The sequence below is a fragment of the Phoca vitulina genome, unplaced genomic scaffold (genome assembly GCF_004348235.1).
Source record: "Phoca vitulina isolate PV1807 unplaced genomic scaffold, GSC_HSeal_1.0 scaffold15, whole genome shotgun sequence".
Classification (NCBI taxonomy): Eukaryota; Metazoa; Chordata; class Mammalia; order Carnivora; family Phocidae; genus Phoca; species Phoca vitulina.
The window spans coordinates 5,430,888-5,453,035 of NW_022589718.1; the positions used below are offsets into that span (position 1 = coordinate 5,430,888).

Below are 22,148 nucleotides of genomic sequence, written 5' to 3' on the forward strand. Positions count from 1 at the left end.
CATGAAACCAACTGCAAATTGACTATTCCAAATCAATATACAGAAGTGTATTAAAATGTAATAAAAATAACCTGCTTTACACACACACAAAAATGAATAGGGTGGGAAAATTCCTCAACCAATTACTTTATCATTCAATGATGCATCTAATTGTACCAATAATTTATATGTATATATAAAATATTTATAAATATTATAAATTTTTTAAATAGACAAAAGTTTCTTTTTTATACTCTTTTGGAGGCGTGAAACATTTTAAAGAATTTTTATCATACTTTTTGTTTAATCACTGTTTTAATTTTGAAGCTATTTTATTGGTAAGACTATTTCTCCAATTTTATGTCTACAAGTGAAAATCTATTTGGGTTATAAAACTTTTTTACAGATAATTTTTCATGATGTGCTATTCTATATATTAAGGAATGCATGTGTATTTATGATATTTTTATTCTACTTCCACTTCCAAAATAACTGCAACAGATGTTTGTTCTACAAAATACTCTTCCTTCTATACACTTCAAATTTTTAACAGTAGAAAGTGTAATCTCTAAATGCAAATATAAATGTAAACTGTATAAAATTTTTGTTATAACACTGAATGATTTTTAAATGTATAAATCTTGTTAAATAATAAGATTAAATAATTACATACCAAAGCAATTCCAGCAGAATAATGGGTAACACATATCTTTCCAGGAACTGTGGCTCCCACATAATCTGGATGATCGCTATAGCTAAATAAATAAGTATATATTTATAATTAATTTTGACAAACATTTCAAAGATGAGAATTCCTGCTAATAATTTGTCTATGGTCCACAAAATCCTAGACTGAAGCAAATTGAGGTACAATCTCTCCATACATCCTTATTGTTTCAAATTAGGAAGACATTCTTAATTAAATGAGATTAAGCATGCTATATTTCTTTTTTTATTTTATTTTATTTATTTATTTGTCAGAGAGAGAGAGGGAGACAGAGAGACAGAGCTCCAGCAGCGGGCGGAGCGGCAGGCAGAGAGAGAAGCAGCCTCCCTGCTGAGCAAGGGACTCAATCCCAGAACCCTGGGATCATGACCTGAGCCAAAGGCAGATGCTAACTGACTGAGCCACCCAGGCATCCCAAAGCATACTACATTTCTAAAATATATCCAATGGACCCAAGTTTTTTATGGCATTACTGTTATCATATTTAGTTAGGATTACTAAAGCCTTTGATCAAAAACATTTTGATCAAAAGCATTTTGTTGAGTGACAGTGAAAAACAGTTTTAATATATGGATTAAAAATTTTCATTCTGATGTAGAAAAGCTTACCAATTTCTCATAGAAATGACTTCATTTTTCTATAACTTAACTTTATTATTTCTTCATTGAGTAAGGGCCCATATAAATTGTCATATAATAATAGCACTATTCCCAGAGATTTTTCATAAAAATTATTCCATTTAATTCTCAAATCAAGCCAATGAAATAGATATTATTATCCCCATTGAACAAATCATACATCATCAGATGGAAAGTATAAGTAACTTTCTCAAGGTAACACAATTAATAAATGCTAGTGAAGGATATGAATTTAGGCAATCTGAATCCAGAGCCATACTCTCAACCATAAGCTATAGACACTCCAAACATGTTCTGCCATCTTTAGAGCCCCCATCAAAACAAACATTCCAAAATGTATATAAAGAAACTTGTTTCAATTATCAATTGAAGCATCTCCTCAGTTTCAACTACTTCACTTCACATTGCACTGTCTCCCTACTTCTGCCTTTATTCTGTCTCTCTGATACTTTTTATACCTAACCCTTCCAGCACTGGTTAACAAGTATTCACGATTAACATGAAACTTTGGCTTTCTTCCCCCAATGTTTTAAGTACTGTTTACATTCGTTCTTAATCCAAGATAGTGCTACCAATAGATTGTGAAAATGCAAGGATGTTTGCTCTCACCACTGGTATTCAGCATCATACTAGGGGTCCTAGCCTGTTAAATAAGGCAAAAATAAAATATAATGAAATAAAAGGTATATGGATGGGAAAGGAAGGAATACAGTTTTCTCTCTTTATGGATAATGTGACTGTCTACCTAGGAAATCGCACAGTATATAAAAAGCTATTAGCACTAAGTATGTTCAGAAGGTTTGCATGTTTCAAAGTCGACGTACAAAAGTCAATCTGATTCTTATATACTAGCAATAAAATATTTGAAACTAAAGTAAAATGAAACATTTAAAATAGCGTTAATGTTATTTAAGGGTACAAACATGCAATGAGTAGTCAATAAGACCTAGAGATCTAATACAAGTATAGTAGATATAGATAACAATGCTGTATTATAATCTTTAAATCTGCTAAGAGCCTAGAATTTTATTATTCCAAGCACTAAAAATAAATGATAATTACATAACATGATAGATGTGCTTATTACCACTACAATGGCAATCATATAATATATAAATGTATTTATTAACATGTTGTATACCTTAAATTTACAATGTTATGTAACATTCAAATACATTTGAATAAAAAATTTAAAGATAAATAAGTAAATTAAATTTTTTTCCATTTTGTGTTCAAAAAAGAAGAAAAAATAGCACTAAAGACATGATATTATACTAGGATATAAGGCTAACATAAATGTGAGAAAGATCTGCATCCTGATAGGACACTGATATATCTGTATACTGGTAGAACTGTATACTGCAGAACACTGATGAAAGAAATTTAAAAAGATCTAAGTAAATGGAAGAAAATACCAAGTTCGTTGACTGGAAGACTTAGTATTACTGAGCTGCCCGTTCTCCCCACGCTACTGTATAGATTCAATGCAGTTCCAATCAACATTCCAGCAAGATATTTTATGGCAACTGAGAAGTTGAATCTAACACTTATGTAGAAAGGCAAAAACTTAGAATAACCAAAACAATTTTCAAAAAGAAGAAAATATTTGGAGAACTTATACTACTTGATTTAAATAGTTTTTATAAAACTATAGTAATCAAGGCAGTGTGTTATTCACAAAAGAATAGAGAATAGACCAAAAATAGACTCTTACATATAAAGTCAAATTATTTGTTACAAAAGTACAAAAGCAATTAAATGGAGAAACTATAGTGTTTTCAAGAATTAATGCTGAGTAATTATTTATTCATATGCAAAAAATTGTCTCCTCCGTACCTCATAGCATATACAATAATTAACTCTAAATAAGAAAAACTTAAAACTAAAAGGCTTCTAGAAAAAAATATAGTAGAGAAATCTGTAAATTTGGGTGAGGCAAAGATATTTTTTGGTACAACATCAAAAACATGATTCATAAAATAAAAAATTGATAAGTTAATAATGAATTCATCAAAATCTGATTTTTAAAATATACTGTTAAGAAAATGAAAAGACAACCCACAGCCAGAAAATATTCTGAAATCATATATATTATAAAGGACATGTACCTGAATGCTTAAAGAACACTTAACAGGAAGAGCTGGTCCAAGATGGCAACATAGGAAGATCTTGATCTTACCTCCTCCATAGACATACCAAATCTATACCTATTTATAGAGCAATTCCTCCTGAAAAAGAACTTAGGGCTAACTGAACAGCTTCTGTACAACAAAAGATAGAAAGGCAAAAGGGACTGGCAAGATGGAAGGAGACACAGTAATGAAGAGAACCCCCACATCCAACACGGCAAATGGCAGCGAGGAGGGATAGTACTGAGAGACCAGGAGCAGATTCATCTGCCCTGGGGCACAGAAAAAAACAAACCAACGAACCTGTGGTTAAAAGAGCAACTAGTACATAAAAGAGCCAGCTCTAGAAATCTACCAAATGTCAGGGGAGTTGCTGGAACTCTCTGTGGGTAAAGGGGCTAGTGAGTGCAATGGTTTACACTCTGCCTACAACTTGATCGTGTAGATGGGAAGCAGGGTCTGGGAGCCATAGCCAACCTGCAAGCACCAGGCCCCTAGTCCACACCACCCCTAGATGCCCTGAGACACAGAAAAAAAGCCAGGGTTTAAAAGACCAACTAGTATATAAAAGATCCAGCCCCAGAACTCAGCCAAACTGTGGGGGTGGGGGGGTAGGAGGGAGCTGCTAAAACTCCCTCCAGGACAAGGGAGCTGGCAAGTGCAACAGTTTATTTTCCTCTTCCACTTTGATAATGTGAATGGAAGCAAGGTACAGATGTCCTGGCTGGTTTACCACCTCAGTGAGCCCTGTGCGCCTGATCCTACCAGCCCCAGCTGTTCCACTGGGATGCCCCTGGTCAGTGCTCACTGCAGCTCTAGCCATCATGCCAAGGTGACACACGTACAAAGTCACCTCAGAACAATCCAGGCCCATACCACTGCAGTTTCCAACAGCTTGCTAGGGCACCCCAATGCAGAACACTCCAGGACCTCCGACTGACACCTGCTTTGGCTCCAGTCACCCCAACAGGGTGCCCAAGAAACCTCTAGCCCATTCCCACCTTGGTTCCAGCTGCTCCACCAGGGCACCCCTGCTCTGAGCATCCCAGGATAACCCAGATTGCATCCACTTTAGCTTCCGCTGTCCTGCCAGGGCACCCTTTGCTTGGAGAGCCCAAGGACCACACCAACCCATGCCCACTTCAGCTTTATCTGTCCTGCAGGGTGCCTGTTGCTTGAAGAGCCCCAGGAGCACCCAGCCCATGCCATTTCAGCTACAGCTGTCCTGCCAGGGTGCCCTCTGCACAGAACACCCCAGGACCCTCTGGTCTGCACCCCATCTTGGCTCCAGCAGTCCAGCCTGGGCATCCTCTGAGCAGAGAGTCCCAGAACACCATGGCTTGCATCCACTTTAGCTTCAGCTATCCTGTCAGGACACCCTTTGTGTAGAAAGCCCAGGGACCACCCTAGACTGTGCCCACATCAATTTTAGCTGTCCTGCTAGGAGGCCCTCAGAATATAGAATATAGAGGCCCAGAATACCCTGGCCTGCACCCACTTCAAATTCAGCTATCATGTCAAAGTGCCTACTGTGCAGAGAACCATGGAACACATCAGCTTGCAATCACTTCAGATTCAGCTGTCATATCAGGATAGCCTCTGTGCGTAGAGCCTCAGACCACCCTGGCTTCACCACCAGACCACCACCACACCCACTTGAGCCCTGGCCATCCCACCAGAGCAGCCCGAGCACGGAGTGCACCGTGGCCCCCAGCCCACTTCATCTACAGCTCCAGCCAGCCAGCAAAAGTCAACAAGGGAAGTCTATACAAGGGATGAATATAAACAAGACCATTCCTTCAAGTTTAGGAAAGGTAGCTTTTCTAATTCATAGAAACAAACAGAAATTCAAGAAAAATGGGGATACAGAGGAATTGCTCCAAAAGAAAGAAAAAGACATTAGAAAAATAACTAATGAAAGAGAGATAAGCAATATGCCTCATAAAGAATTTAAAGTAATGATCATAAAGATGCTCACTGGGCCGGTCAGAAAAAGTGGAAAAACTCAGTGAGACCTTCAATAAAAAGATAGAATATATTTTTTAAAAACCAATCTGACTTGAAGAATACAATAACTAAAAAATATGCTAGAGAGACTCAACGGTAGATTAGTAGCTGCAGAAGAATGGATCAGCAATCTGGAAGACAGGGTCATGGAAAGTACCCAAGCTGAACAGCAAAAAGAAAAAGGCATTTTTAAAAAGTGAAAATACTTTAAGGGACCCACTGGAAAACATCAAGCAAACAAATATTCCCTTCATCATTAGGGCCCAAAAAGAAAAATAGAGAAAGGAGCAGAAAACTTATTTGAAATAATAGGTAGGGGCACCTGGGTGGTTCAGTCAGTTAAGTGTCTGCCTTTGGCTTAGGTCATGATCTCAGGGTTCTGGGATCAAGCCCTACATTGGTCTCTCTGCTCAGTGGAGTGTCTGCTTCTCCCTCTATGCTCTCCCTCTCTCTCTCTCTCTCAAATAAATAAATAAAATCTTAAAAAAAAAATAATACATAAAAACTTCCTTAACTTCAGGAAGGCAGTAGACAGCCAGGTTCAGGAAGTGCAGAGTTGCAAACAAGATGAACCCAAGAAGGTCCACACCACAACAATAACAATTAAAATGTCAAAAGTTAAAGACAGAGAATGTTAAAAGCAGTAAGAAAGAAGCAACTACTTATACACAAGGAAAACCCCATAAGACCATCAGCTGGACTTTTCAGCAGAAACTGCAGGCCAGAAGAGAGTGGCATGATATGTTCAAAGTGCTGAAAGGAAAAAACCTACAACCAAGAATACTCTACCTGGCAAGGTTATCATCTGGAATTGAAAGAGAGATAAAGAGTTTACCATTTGAACAAAAGTTAAAGGATTTTATCACCACCAAACCCTTCCAGTAAAAATGTTAAAAGGATTTTTTTTAATGGAAAAAAAGCCATAATTAGAAGCAAATTATGAGGGGCGCCTGAGTGGCTCAGTCATTAAGCGTCTGCCTTCAGCTCAGGTCATGATCCCAGGGTCTTGGGATCGAGCCCCGCATCGGGCTCCCTGCTCAGCGGGAAGCCTGCTTCTCCCTCTCCCACTCCCCCTGCTTGTGTTCCCTCTCTTGCTGTCTCTCTCTCTGCCAAATAAATAAATAAAATCTTTAAAAAAAAAGAAGCAAATTATGATATGAATTAAGATATAAAGTATGACAACATATATATATATAAAATGTGAAGGAGGGAGTAAAAAACAAAAATACCATAAACTTTAAATTAGATTCATATACACTTAGGATGTTATATGTGAACATCATAGTAACCACAGACCAAAACCTATAATAGATATGCATAAAATAAAGAAAGCCAAACATAACACTACATAAACTCATCAATCACAAGGAAAGAGATCAAGAGAGGAAGAAGACAACAGAGAACAACAAAAACAACCAGAAAACAATTAAAATCGCAAAAGTATATACCTATCAATAATTACTTTAAATGTAAATGGTCCAAATGCTCCAATCAAGACACAGGGTGGCAAAATGGGTAACAAGAACCATCTTTTGCTGCTTATTAGACTCTTACTTTAGGTCTAAAGACACATACTGAAAGTGAATGGATGAAAAAAGATATTCCATGCAAATGAAAGTGGGCGGGGTGGGAGCCAGGGTAGCAATTCTTATATTGGACAAAATAGGCTTTAAAACAAAGACTGTAAAAAGAGACAAAGAAAGGCGTTACAGAATGATAAAGGGAATTAGTCCAACAAGAGAATACTACAAATATCTATGCACCAAACATTGAAATATCTAAGTATATAAAGAAAAGATTAACCAATAGAAAGGGAGAAATTAACAGTAATGCAAAAATAGTAGGGGACTTTAATACCCCATTTACATCTATTAATAGATCACCCACATATAAAACCAATAAGGAAATAGTATCTTTGAACAACACATTAAACCTGATGGACTTAACAGAAATATATATATACAGTACATTCCATACAAAAACAGCAGAATATACATCCTTTCAAGTACAATGGAACATGCTCCAGGATAGGTCATGGTAGGTCATAAAATAAGGTCTCAACAAATTTAAGAAGACTGAAAATATATCATTCATCTTTTCTGACCACAACAATATGAAACTACAAATCACAAATGTTGGAGAGGTTGTGGAGAAAGGGAAACCCTCTTCCACTGTTGGGGGGAATACAAGTTGGTACAGCCACTTTGGAAAACAGTGGGGAGGTGCCTCAAAAATTTAAAAATAGAGCTACCCTATGACCCAGCAATTGCACTACTGGGTATTTACCCCAAAGACACAGATGTAGTGAAAAGAAGGGCCATATGCACCCCAATGTTCATAGCAGCAATGTCTGCAATAGCCAAACTGTGGAAAGAGCCGAGATGCCCTTCAAGAGATGAATGGATAAAGAAGATATGGTCCATATATACAATGGAATATTACTCAGCCATCAGAAAGGATGAATACCCAACTTTTACATCAACATGGATGGGACTGGAGGAGATTATGCTAAGTGAAAGATGTCAAGCAGAGAAAGTCAATTATCATATGGTTTCACTTACTTGTGGCACATAAGGAATAGCATGGAGGACATTAGGAGAAGGAAGGGAAAAATGAAGGGGGGTTATCAGAGGGAGAGATGAACCAGGAGAGACTATGGACTCTGAGAAACAAACTGAGGGTTCTAGAGGGGAAGGGGGTGGGGGGATGGGTTAGCCCAGTGATGGGTATTAAGAAGGGCACGTACTGCATGGAGCACTAGGTGTTATACGAAAACAATGGATCATGGATCAGCACTTCAAAAACTAATGATGTATTGTATGGTGACTAATATAACATAATAAAATTTAAAAGAGTTAAAAAAAAATCAATTACAAGAAAAAAAAACTATAAAAACCAAACATGTGGAGACTAAATAACATGAGTCTAAACAACCAATAGGTCAACAAAGAAATCAAAGAGGAAATTTAAAAAAATGCATGGAGACAGATGAAAATGAAAACACAATTGTCCAAAATCCATGGCACTCAGAGAAGGTAATTCTAAAAGGAAAATTGATGGCAATACAGACCCACCTCAAAACAACAATAACAACAATAAAAACAACAACAAGAAAAATCTGTCTAACCTTACACCTAAAGGAACTAGAAAAAGAACAAGCTCACAAGAAATGGGCAGAAGACATAAACAGACATTTTTCCAAAGAAGACATCCAAATGGCCAACAGACACATGAAAAAGTGCTCAACATCACTCAACATTAGGGAAATCCAAATCAAAACCTCAGTGAGATACCACCTCACACCAGTCAGAATGGCTAAAATTAACAAGTCAGGAAATGACAGATGTTGGCGGGGATGTGGAGAAAGGGGAACCCTCCTACACTGTTGGTGGGAATGCAAACTGGTGCAGCCACTCTGGCAAACAGTATGGAGGTTCCTCAAAAAGTTGAAAATAGAGCTACCATACGACCCAGCAATTGCACTACTGGGTATTTACCCCAAAGATACAAATGTAGGGATCCGAAGGGGTACGTGCACCCCGGGGTTTATAGCAGCAATGTCCACAATAGCCAAACTATGGAAAGAGCCAAGATGTCCATCGACAGATGAATGGATAAAGATGTAGCATATACATACAATGGAATATTATGCAGCCATCAAAAGGAATGAAATCTTGCCATTTGCAATGACGTGGATGGAACTGGAGGATATTATGCTGAGCGAAATAAGTCAATCAGAGAAAAACATGTATCATATGATCTCACTGATACGAGAAATTCTTAATCTCAGGAAACAAACTGAGGGTTGCTGGAGTGGTGGGAGGTGGGAGGGATGGGTGGCTAGGTGATAGACATTGGGGAGGGTATGTGCTATGGTGAGCGCTGTGAATTGTGTAAGACTGTTGAATCACAGACTTCTACCTCTGAAACAAATAATACATTATATGTTAAAAAAAGAAGATAGTAGGAAGGGAAAAATGAAGGGGGGGAAATTGGAGGGGGAGATGAACCATGAGAGACTATGGACTCTGAGACAAACAAACTGAGGGTTCTAGAGGGGAGGGGTGTGGGGCGATGGGTTAGCCTGGTATTAAAGAGGGCACGTATTGAATGGAGCACTGGTTGTTATGTGCAAACAATGAATCATGGAACACTACATCAAAAACTAATGATGTAATGTATGGTGATTAACATAACATAAAAAAATTAAAAAAAATAAATAGAATACAGAAAATAAATTTAAAAAATCTATTTAACAACAACAAAAAAAGAAGCTCAAAGTTAGTAGAAGGGAGGAAACAATAAAGATCAGAGCAGAAGTAAATAAGACTTAAAAAATCAATAGAAAAGATCAAGTAAACCAAGAGCTAGTTCTTTGTAAAGATAAACAAAATTAATGAACTTTTAGCCTGTCTCAAGGTACTTTTTGCCTTCTCTTTTGATTTTTTTGACCCATTGGTTTTTCAGTAGCCTAACGCTTAAACTCTATATATTTGTGAATTTCCCAGTTTTCTTCTTGTATTGATTTCTAGTTTCCTAAAATTATGATCAGAAAAGATGCCAGATATGCTTTAAATCTTCTTAAATTTATTAAGACTTATTTTGTGGGAGGAGTCCAAGATGGCAGAGGAGTAGGAGACCTTAGTTTTGTCTGGTCCCAAGAATTCAGCTAGATAGCTATCAAACCATTCTGAACATCTGCGAACGCAACCAGAGATCTAAGAAAAGAATAGCTGCAATTCTACAAATAGAAAAGCAACCAATTTCTGCAACATAGGAGGTGCAGAGAAGTGAATCCAAGGCAATATATGGGAAGATAAACCACAGTGGGAGGGAGCCTCCATAAGCTGACCAGAAAGTGATATAGCAGGAGAGCACAAAATCGGAACTTTTAGAAGTCAGCTCTGGTGAGGGACGTCCCGCCTGAAAGGCACTCAGTTGGCTAAGTGGGGGCAGAACCCTAGGTAGGTAAGTGTGGTCTGAGGATCCCCAGGGTCACAGGAAGACTGAGGGTGCCTGAGTGTGGCAGAGTTTTTTTGTTTTGTTTTGTGTTTTCAAAAAGAAAAGAGAAAGGACCCAAATAAAATAAAATCATGAATGAAACAGGTGAGATCACAACAAACACTGAAGAAATACAAACATTTATAAGAACATATTATGAGCAATAATATGTCAACAAATTAGGCAATCTGGAAGAAATGGATGCATTCCTAGAGATGTATAAACTACCAAAGCTGAAACAGGAAGAAATAGAAAACATAAGCAGACCCATAACCAGCAAGGAAATTGAAGCAGTAATCAAAAATCTCCCAACAAACAAGAGCCCAAGGCCAGATGACTTCCCAAGGGAATTCTACCAAATATTTGAAGAAGAATTAATGCCTATTCTTCTGAAGCTGTTTCAAAAAATAAAAATGGAAGGAAAACTTCCAAACCCTATGAGGCCAGCATTACCTTGATCTCAAAACCAGACAAAGACCATAAATACCATATGATTTCATTCATATGTGGAATTTTAGAAACAAAACAAACAAGCAAAGAGAAGAAGAGAGAGAGGCAAACCAAGAAACAGACTCTTAACTGTAAAGAACAAACTGATGGTTACAAGCGGGGAGGTGAGTGGGGGATGGGTGAAATAGGTGATGGGGATCAAGGAGCACACTTGTGTGTATGGAAGTGCTGAATCACTATTTGTTACACCTGCAACTAATATTACACTGCATGTCAACTAACAAATTTTAATAAAAACTTAAATAAAAAGAGCCAGTCTGAGCCAATGTGAGCTTGTAGTTCAGTGGTGTCAGCAATCAGACCACATACTTGCCCTCAGCCCATTTCTGGAGCTGCAGTCACACCAAACTGCAGGGCACTGTCTTTGCATTGTCTTGAGAGGCTTTCATTGGTACGTAGGGCCTGCAGTCAAATCAGATGCCTGCCCCTAGTCTATCTGTTGGGATGCGGGTGCTCTCCCTGCCTTGTGCCCTGAGAGGCTTTTGTTGGTGGGCAGGGCCAGCAAGCAGAGCAGATGCCTGCTCCTAGTCTGTCTGCCAGGGCTGCAGTGACCCTGAGCAACAGGGCTCTCTCACTGTGCTGACCCCTGAGAGATTTTTTGGTGGGTGGGGCCCGTAGTCAAATTAGATGTGTGCCTCCAGTCCATCTGCTGGAGCTGCAGTCAAACTGTTAGTGTGTGTGGCAATATTCTCCTTTCCCTGGGGCAGGAGTCACTTTGGAGTGGCGCTGGTCCCTGCCGTGGCTGCTTGCAGGATGTGATAAAGCAAGAGCCACTTTGGAGGGACTCCTGCAGAGCGGGGGGGTTAGAGTGGGCAGATCAGCAGAATGCAGGAGCAGGGCACACAGTATTAGCAAGGTAGGTAGAGGGTGTTCACGCTGGTTCCCAGAGGTGTCAGGGTATCTAGGCTGGAGGTCGGTGGGGAAAAGAAATGGCACTCACCAATTCTTTTGTTCTTAGAGAAGTCTCCTAAAAATCCCTGGCCCTCCAGCACACATTCTGAGGTTATTAAGTAAATCTCCATGTATATCTCTGGCACTTTTCTGCTTCTATGCTTTATTTCAGTGAGGTTGTTTGTTATGCTGGCTCTTTAAGGTCAGGGACTCAGTTTCCTATTGCCCTCCAGCTCTCCCAGAGCTAAGCCCCCTAATTTTTAAGGTACCTGGAGTTAAGCCCCGTTGTAAAACTCATGAAGTTAAGCTCCACTGGTTTTTAAAGCCAAATGTTATGGGGTCTCATGTTCCCATTCACGGTCCCCTACGTCTGCGGTGCCTAGTGTGTGGTCTGCTCCTCTCCCTTCTCCATGATTGTGATGTCCCTCCTGTTTGTGGTTGGTTTCACCGTTTGGTTTGTGACCCGGTCTCCCCACTCCTACCCTTTTGGATATGGCCTCCTCTCTATGAGTAACTGTGGAAAGTCTGTTTTGCCAGTCTTTAGGTCATTTTCTGGGTTAGTTGCACTGATGTGACTTTTCTCTAGGTGTGCCTGTGGCACAAGGTGAGCTTAGGTTCCTCCTATTCTGCCATTGTCCCAGAAGTCCCAACCAATAGCTAGGTTCTTATTGCCATTTTATTGTTTTCTGGCTGCTTTATAACTAACTGCCCTGTTCATTTCTTCTTCTCTTGCTTTCTTCCTTTTTGATTTGATGATTTTCTATAACGGTATGCTCACATTTATTTCATGTTATCTTTGGTATTTATACTATAAGTTTTACCTTTGTGGTTACCATGAGGCTTACATAAAACAAATTGTAAGTCTACTTTAAGGTGATAACTTTGAACACATTCTAATGGTCTACATTTTTACTTCCTCCACCCCCATGTTTTGCTATGATGTCACAACTTAACATCTTTTTGTGTATCCTCTAAAAAATTACAGCTGTGTTTACTACTTTGTCTTTAAACCTTCTTACTAGCTTTATAAGTGATGAACCCACCCTCTTTACAACATTAGATTAACCTGGATTTTACTATTTACCCTATAAGTGAGATTTATACTTCCATGTGTTTTCTTGTTACTAATTAGTGTCCATCTCATTTCAGCTGAAACATATTCCTTTAACATTTCTTGTAAGACTGGTCTAGTGGTGATGATATCCTTTAGCTTTTGCTTGTTGGAACACTATGTCTCCTTCAATTTTTCCAAGTACAGTATTCTTAACATTTTTTTTCTGTCAGCACTTCAAATATATCATGCAACTCCTTGCTGGCATAGAAAGTTTCTGCTGAAAAATCTGCTAACAGTGTTTTGGGGTTCCCTTATATGTAATAATTCGTGGGTTTTCTTTTTTTTTTCCTTGCTGCATTTAAGATTCCCTCCTCTTTAACTTTTGACAATTTGATATTAATGTGTCTTGGTGTGAGTCCCTTTGGCTTTGTCTTACTTGGCACTCTCTGGAATTCCTGGATCTGAATTCCTATTTCCTTTCCCAAATTAGGGAAATTTTCAGCCATTATTTCTTCACCAAACTTTTCTACTCCTTTCTCCTATCTCCTACTGTAATGCGAATGTTGGTCTGCTTGATGTTCTCCTACAAGTCCCTTATGCTATTTTTGCTCTTCTCTTTTTGTATTTCCTGCTCTGACAGAGTGAGCCTTGAGTTCACTGATCCTTTCTTCCACTTCATCTAGTATGGTGTTGAATCCTTCTATTGTATTTTTCCATTCAGTTATTATATCTTTAGCTTGGTGACTTCTATTTTGTATTTCTTACATTTTCTCTTTGTTGAAATTCTCACCTTTTCCATACAACCCTGAGCTCAAAAAGCATCTTTAAGACCATTTTTTTGATCACTTATATCCATTTCATTAAGATCTCTTTCTGAAGTTTTCTTAGTCTTTCATTTGCAAAATATTCCCGTTTTCCACTTTCCTTGACTTTGTGTTAGTTTCTATGCATTAGATAAATCAGTTATCTCTCAGTCTTAAAGGAGTGGCCTTGTATAGAATGTGAAGTTATCATTTAATCTTGTCCTTCCTCTGGTAATCTGTCAAACATCTGTGATGTCCAGGCAGGTTACTTTATTTTTAGAGGGTCCCACTAGTTGATGGTGTGCCAAGACCTGTCACTGCCCCAAATGGGAGGGTCTCAGTCAGCATCTAGATTCAGGCTGATTGGAAGCCAGACACTAAGGCAGAAGTCTTTAACATATGCAAATATACCTCTTTCGGGGGAACACTGGGAAACTGGCATTTTAGTCTACTTCTGTGCCGTGCCCTGGGGTGATAGCCAGTTAATAACCATTTCTTTGTTACCACCCCTTCACCCTGTGAACACAAGCCCCACTGGCCATCAAAGCCAGACTATCAAGGGATGTATCCTCTGGGCAGCAGCCTCTTAAGTTTAGGGCACCAGACATGTGCACAAGCTCCTTTTTTAGAGACACCAAAGACCTTGGGCAGGACAGAGGAAGGGCATGAAGATGGCACCTGCTGGCCTCCCCAGTCTCTGAAGAGGATTATAGTCAGCCTCTAGATGTGTGTTTAATTCAGTGTGCACTTAACTATGTGGCCCTTAGGCCAGAGCCATGAAGATAACTAATAGGCCTCTTTCACAGAAAGACTGGGGTGCATTTCTGTTTCCTATCTCTGTACTGTGCCCTGTGGGGTGTAGCCAGTCAAGAAATATTTCTCCATTAGCTATAGTCCTATAGGCCCCACGAAAGTAATCCCTACTGACCATCAGGTGATCCCTTGGGCAGCAGCCACAAAACCTGTGGCACCAATCAAAAAAAAAAAAAAAAGAAAGAAAGAAAGAAATCCTGCCATTTGCAACGACGTGGATGAAACTAGAGGGTATTATGCTAAGTGAAATAAGTCAATCAGAGAAAGACTAGTATCACATGATCTCACTGATATGAGGAATTTGAGAAACAAGACAGAGGATCATAGGGGAAGGGAGGGAAAAATGAAACAAGACGAAACCAGAGAGGGAGACAAACCATAAGAGACTCTTAATCTCAGGAAACAAACTGAGGGTTGCTGGAGTGGAGCGGGGTGGGAGGGATGAGGTGGCTGGGTGATGGACTTTGGTGAGGGTAAGTACTATGGTCAGCGCTGTGAATTGTGTAAGACTGATGAATCACAGACCTGTACCCCTGGAACAAATAATACATTACATATTAACACCAACAAAAGAATAAGTTCTAAAAAAAAAACAAAACAAAACTGTGGCACCAGAAGAATGCACAAGGTCTTTCTGGAGATTCCAGCAACCTAGAGTAATGCAGAAGGAAAGCACAAAGATGGCACCTACTGATAATTCATTAGGCCCTTAGATGTGTGTTAAATTCCTCTTTCACAGGAAGACTGGGCATTTCTGTCCACTACCTGTGTTCTAGGCCCTGTGGGGTAGCCTCAGAGTCCAATGAGCCCTTAAGAACTGTTTCCCAATTCCTGATAGTCTGTGGATCTTATGATGCAAGCCCTACTGGCTTTCAAGTCTACATGTTTTGTGGGCTTGCCTCTCAGGTGCTGGTCTTAAAAGCTGGGTTGTTAGATGTGGGGTTTAAGCCATTAGTTCCTCAGAGAGAAGCTCAGAGTTATGAGTTCCCCCAAATTCTGAGTGACCATTTATGGTGAGATTGTGTCTCAGCCTCTCCTACCTCTTTCGGTATGGGATTTTTTCTTGTTCATCTGATGTGTAGCAGTGGCTTAGTTTTTTTCCCTCAGGGAAAAAAAAAAATCTTTCCATATGTAGCTTTGTTTTTTTTTCTCAGAAAAAAAAAATTCTTTCCAGATTCAGTGTGTCTATTTCTTGATTTGCATTCCTCTAATGATTAGTAATGACAAAGATTCCTTAATGTGCTTATTGGACACTTGTATATCTTATCTGGAGCAATGTCTATATAAGTCCTTTGCCCAGTTTTAATGAGACTGTCTTTTTGCTGTTACATTGTTGGAGTTTCTTACATATTCTGGAAATTAAATACTGACCAGATACATGATTTGAAAATATCTTCTCCTATTCCATAGGTTGCCTTTTCATTCTGTTCTTTTTTTATTCAAGCATAACTAACATACAGTCTTATATTAGTTTCAGGTGTAAAATATAATGACTCAACAATCTATACATTTCTTAGTGCACATCAAGATAACTGTATTCTTAATCCCCTTTATCTATTTCACCTAGCTACCCACCCCACTTCCCCTATGGCAGCCACCAGTTTGTATCTGTATTTAAAAGTCCATTTTTTCATCTTTTTTTCTTTGTTCATTTTTTTTTGTTTCTTAAATTCCACATATAAGTGAAATCATATGGAATTTATCCCTCTCTGACTTATTTAATTAAATATTTTAGTCTCTAGATTAATCCATGTTGTTGCAAATGGTAAGATTTCATTCTTTTTGATAGCTGAATAATATTCCATTGTGTATATATACCACTTCTTCTTTACCCATTCATCTATCAATGGACACTTGAATTGCTTCCATATCTTGGCTATTGTAAATAATGCTACAATACACATAGGGGTGCATATATCTTTTTGAATTAAGTGTTTATGTTTTCTTTGGGTAAATATCAAATAGTGAAATTACTGGATCATACAGCAATTTTTTTTTTTTTGAGAAAACTTCATACTGTTTTTCACAGCAGCTCCAACAGTTTGCATACCCACCAACAGTGCATAACGGTTCCTTTTTCTCTGCACCTTCGCCAACATTTGTTGAGAGAGTGAGTGTGTGGGTGAATGGGGTGGAGGGGCAGAGGGAGAGAATCTTAAGCAGGCTCCACACCCAGTGCAGAGCCCAATGCAGGACTCAATCTCACAACCCTGAGATCATGACCTGAGCCCAAATCAAGAGTCGGGTGCTTAACTGACCAAGTCACCTAGGCACCCCTTGTTATTCTGATAGGTGTGAGGGGATATCTAATGTGGTTTTGATTTGCATTTCCCTGATGATTAGTGATGCTGAGCATCTTTTCATGTGTCAGTTGGCCATCTGTATGTGTTCTTTAGAAAAATGTCTATTCAGGTCTTCTGTTCATTTTTAATCAGATTATTTGTTTTGTTGCTGTTGAGTTATATAAGTTCTTTATATATTTTGGATAGTAACCACTTATCAGATATATCATTTGCAAACACCTTCTCCCATTCAGTAGGTTGCCTTTTTGCTTTGCTGATGGTTTCCTTAATGGTGCAGAAGATTTTTATTTTGGTGTAGTCCCAATAGTTTGTATTTTTGTTTCCCTTGACAGAGGGCATATCTAGAAAAATGTTTCTATGGCTGATATCAAAAAATTGCTGTCTATATTTTCTTCTAGGAGTTTTATGGCTTCATGTCTGAAATTTAGGTCTTTGATCCATCTTTATTTTTGCATATGGTGTAAAAAAAAAAAAAAAAAGGTCCAGCTTCACTCTTTTACATGGAGCTGTCTGGTTTTTCCAGCACCATTTGTTGAAGGGACTGCCTTTTCCCCATTGGATATTCTTGCCTCCTTAGTCATAGATTAACTGACTATATAAGCATGGTTGCCTTTTCATTCTGTTCTTTTTGTCCTTTTTAATGTATACAGGTTTACCTATTTTTACTCTTGTTGCTCATGCTTTTGGTGTCATACCCAAGAAACCACTGCCAAATCCAATGTCATAAAGCTTTCCCCTTATTTCTTCTTCTAATAGTTTTATAGTTTTAGGTCTTAAATTTAGATCTTTGATCCATTTCAAGTTAATTTTGTATAGTGCATAAAGTCCAACTTCAGTCTTTTCCACATGGATCTCCAGTTTTCCCAACACGATTTGCTGAAGGGACTGTCTTTTCCCCATTGAAAGGTCTTGGCATCTGTCCCAAAAATCATTTGATCATATATGCAAAGGTTTATTTCTTGACTCTTTTTTATTCATTGGTTTATTTGCCCATTTTTAAGCTAGTAATACTGTTTGGATTCCTGTAGCTTTGTAGTAAGTTTTGAAATCTAATTTCTTACAACTATATGGAAATTTACTATCTCCTTTCTTGGAAATTTATACTTAAAGAGAAAAACACATATTGCCTTTTCCATAAAAACTGTATTTCACAGGGCACCTGGGTGGCTCAGTCTGCCTTCAGCACAGGTCATGATCCCAGGGTTCTGGGATCGAGTCCCACATCAGGCTTCTTGCTCAGTGGAGAGTCTGCTTCTCCTTCTACCCCTCCCCCCTGCTTGTGCTCTCTCTCTCTCTCTCATGCACTTTCTCTCTCTCTCTCAAGTAAATAAATAAAATCTTTTAAAAAATTGTATCTCGGGCGCCTGGGTGGCTCAGTTGGTTAAGTGACTGCCTTCGGCTCAGGTCATGATCCTGGAGTCCCTGGATCGAGTCCCGCATCGGGCTCCCTGCTCGGCAGGGAGTCTGCTTCTCCCTCTGACCCTCCCCCCTCTCATGTGCTCTCTCTCTCATTCTCTCTCTCTCAAATAAATAAATAAAAAATCTTAAAAAAATAAAATAAAATAAATAAAAAATTGTATCTCATAATCATGCATAATCCCAATTAATGAGATAAAGCTCCACTTTATAGAAGATCAGTTAATAAATGTACAAGGGATGGTACAATTTTAAAATCTTCATTGAAATGCTTTAACAAATTATTATGAAAAGAATTATTACCAAAGAGGTGAAAACCTATACTCTGAAAACTCTAAAACACCAACGAAAGAAATGGAAAGACATTCCATGCTCAAGGAGTGGAAGAACAAATATTGTATTACCCAAAGCAATCTACACATTTAATGCAATTCCTATCAAAATACCAACAGCATTTTTCACAGACCTGGAAAAAACAATCCTAAAATTTGTATGGAAGCACAAAAGACTCCAAATAGTCAAAGCAACTTTGAAAAAGAAAAGCAAAGCTGGAAGCATCACAATTCCAGATTTCAAGTTATACTACAAAGCTGTAGTAACCAAAACAGTATAGCACTGGAACAAAAACAGACACATAGATCAACGGAACACAATAGAAAACCCAGAAATGAACATATAACTATAGGGCCAATTAATCTTCAACAAAGCAGGAAAAAATATCAAATGGGAAAAGATAGTCTCTTCAACAAATGGTGTTGGAAAAACTGGACATCAACATGGAAAAGAATAAAACTGGACCACTTTCTTACACCATATACAAAAATATATTCAAAATGGATAAAAGATGTAAAGGTGAGAAATGAAACCATGAAAATCCTAGAGAAAACAGGCAGTAACCCTCTTTGACACTGGCCCATCGCAACTTCTTACTAGATGTGTCTCCTGAGGCAAAGGAAACAAAAGCAAAAATAAACTATTGGGACTTCATCAAGATAAAAAGCTTCTGCACAGCAAAGGAAATAATCAACAAAACTAAAAGGAAATCTACAGAATAAGTCTGCAAATGACCTATCTGAAAAAGTGTAACTATCCAAAATATATAAAGAACTTATACAACTCAACACCCAAAAAATGAATAATGCACTTAAAAATGAGCAGAAGAGACAGCTGGAGGAGCAAGATGGCAGAGGACTAGGACCTAAATTTCGTCTGGTCTCAGGAATTCAGCTGCATAGGGATCAAACCATTCTGAACCCCTACAAACTCAACAGGAGATCGAAGGAAAGAATAGCAGCAACTCTCTCAACAGAAAAGCGACCACTTTCTGGAAGGTAGGACGTGTGGAGAAGTGAATACGAGGCGATATTCGGGAGGATAGATGGTGGGGGAGGAGGCCTCCGTCAGCTGCTACTGGCAAGTGATAGAGCAGCGGAGCATAAAATCGGAACTTTTAGAAGTCGGCTCCACTGAGGGATGTCGCTCCAGTGGCTAAGCGGGGGGTGGAACCCTCGTGGGACAGTGTGGTCTCAGGACCCTCAGGGTCACAGAAAGACCAGGGGTGCCTAAGTGCGGCAGAGCTCCCAGGTATCGGAGCAGGGAAGCCGGCTGCAGAGACGGAGCCGAGGCGCGGGCTCTCAGCTCAGGGTTGCCATAAACTGTGATCTGCGGCACAGTGAGGGCACTGCTCCTCCAGCAGGGACCCAACAAGCGGCAGATCCGGGGAGACTCCCCTTCCTCCCCCGGGAGAAGCGGCGCAGGAGCGCACCACAGGGATCTGTGTCATATTCTATCCCTTCATACTAGTTAACCTTATTTTTGGTATATATATATAAGTTGTTCTCTCTTTAAAATTTTGGGATACAGTTTCTTCTAACAGACCAAAATATACCCTAAATCTCAAGTGTATGGCTTTCTTCTAGTCTCCTGCCTGATCACATTCTCTCTTTTTTTTAAATTTCTCTTCTTTCTTTTTCAACCAACTTCTTATCTTATCAAATCCTTTTATAAAATCTTTTATAATTTTCATCCTTACAGTCATATTCCATCCCTTCATCATATTTACCCTTATTTTTGTACATACATGAGCTTTTCTTTCTTTAAAATTTTGGGAGGCACTTTCTTCTAACAGAACAAAATACACCCAAAATCTAGTGTGTGGCACTGATCTATTCACCAGCCTGATCATATTTGATCATATTCTATTTTTTTTTAATCTTTTTCTTTTTTTTTTCTTTTTACTTTCTTTCCCTTTCTTTTCACCCGGTTTCAGGTCTCTTCTGATTTGTTTAGTGTATATTTTTCTGGGGTCATTGTTACCCTGTTAGCATTTTGTTCTCTCATTCATCTATTCTCCTCTGGACAAAATGACAAGATGGAAAAAATCACCTCAAAAAAAAGAACAAGAGGCAGTACTGATTGCCAGGGACCTAATCAATACGGACAATAGTAAGAGGTTGGAACTAGAGTTCAGAATGATGATTATAAAGATACTAGCTGGGCTTGAAAAAAGCATGGAAGATATTAGAGAAACCCTTTCTGGAGAAATAAAGGAACTAAAATCTAACCAAGTTGAAATCAAATAGGCTATTAATGAGATGCAATCAAAAATGGAGGCTCTAACTGCTAGGATTAATGAGGTAGAAGAGAGAATTATATAGAAGACCAAATGATGGAAAATAAAGAAGCTGAAAAAGAGAGATAAATAACTACTGGATCACGAGGGCAGAATTTGAGAGATAAGTGATACCATAAGACAAAACAATATTAGAATAATTGGGATCCCAGAAGAAGAAGAAAGAGAGAGAGGGCAGAAGGTATATTGGAGCAAATTATAGCAGAGAACTTCCCTAATTTGGGGAAGGAAACAGGCATCAAAATCCAGGAGGCACAGAGAATCCTCCTCAAAATCAATAAAAAAAGGTCAACACCCCGACATCTCATAGTAAAACTTACGAGTCTCAGAGACAAAGAGAAAATACTGAAAGCAGCTCGGGACAAGAGATCTGTAACCTACAATGGTAGAAACATTAGATTGGCAACAGACCTACCCACAGAGACCTGGCAGGCCAGAAAGGACCGGCATGATATCTTCAGAGCACTAAATGAGAAAAATATGCAGCCAAGAATACTATATCCAGCGAAGCTGTCATTGAAAATAGAAGGAGAGATAAAAAGCTCTCAGGACAAACAAAAGCTAAAGGAATTTGCAAACATGAAACCAGCCCTACAAGAAATATTGAAATGGGTCCTCTAAGCAAAGAGAGAGCCTAAAAGCAACACAGACCAGAAAGGAACACAGACAATATACAGTAACAGTCACCTTACAGGCAATACAATGGCACTAAATTCATATCTTTCAATAGTTACCCTGAATGTAAGTGGGCTAAATGTCCTAATCAAAGGACACAGGCTATCAGATGGATAAAAAAACAAGACCCATCGATAGCCTGTCTGCAAGAGACTCATTTTAGACCCAGAGACACCCCCAGATTGAAAGTGAGGGTGTGGAAAACCATTTACCATGCTAATGCACACTGAAAGAAAGCTGGGGTGGCAATCCTTATATCACACAAATTAGATTTTAAACGAAAGACTATAATAAGAGATAAGGAAGGACACTATATCCTACTTAAAGGGTCTATCCAACAAGAAGATCTAACAATTGTAAATATCTATGCCCCTAACATGGGAGCAGCCAATTATACAAGCCAATTAATAACAAAAGCAAAGAAACACATCGACAACAACACAATAATACTGGGGGACTTTAACAGCCCCCTCACTGAAATCGACAGATCATCTAAACAAAAGATCAACAAGGAAATAAAGACTTTAAATGACACACTGGACCAAATGGACTTCACAGACATATTCAGAA

The 22,148-nt window shown here is 38.7% G+C and overlaps 1 protein-coding gene across 1 annotated transcript in view; it reads right to left on the minus strand.

Moving 5' to 3' along the window:
- Positions 1-22,148, minus strand: part of LOC116637698 (disintegrin and metalloproteinase domain-containing protein 32-like) — a 167,293-nt gene that overhangs the window by 115,573 nt on the left and 29,572 nt on the right. The window contains exon 5 of the mRNA XM_032413218.1: positions 653-739. Coding sequence (XP_032269109.1) covers positions 653-739 — 87 coding nt within the window. The remainder of the gene's footprint in view (positions 1-652; positions 740-22,148) is intronic.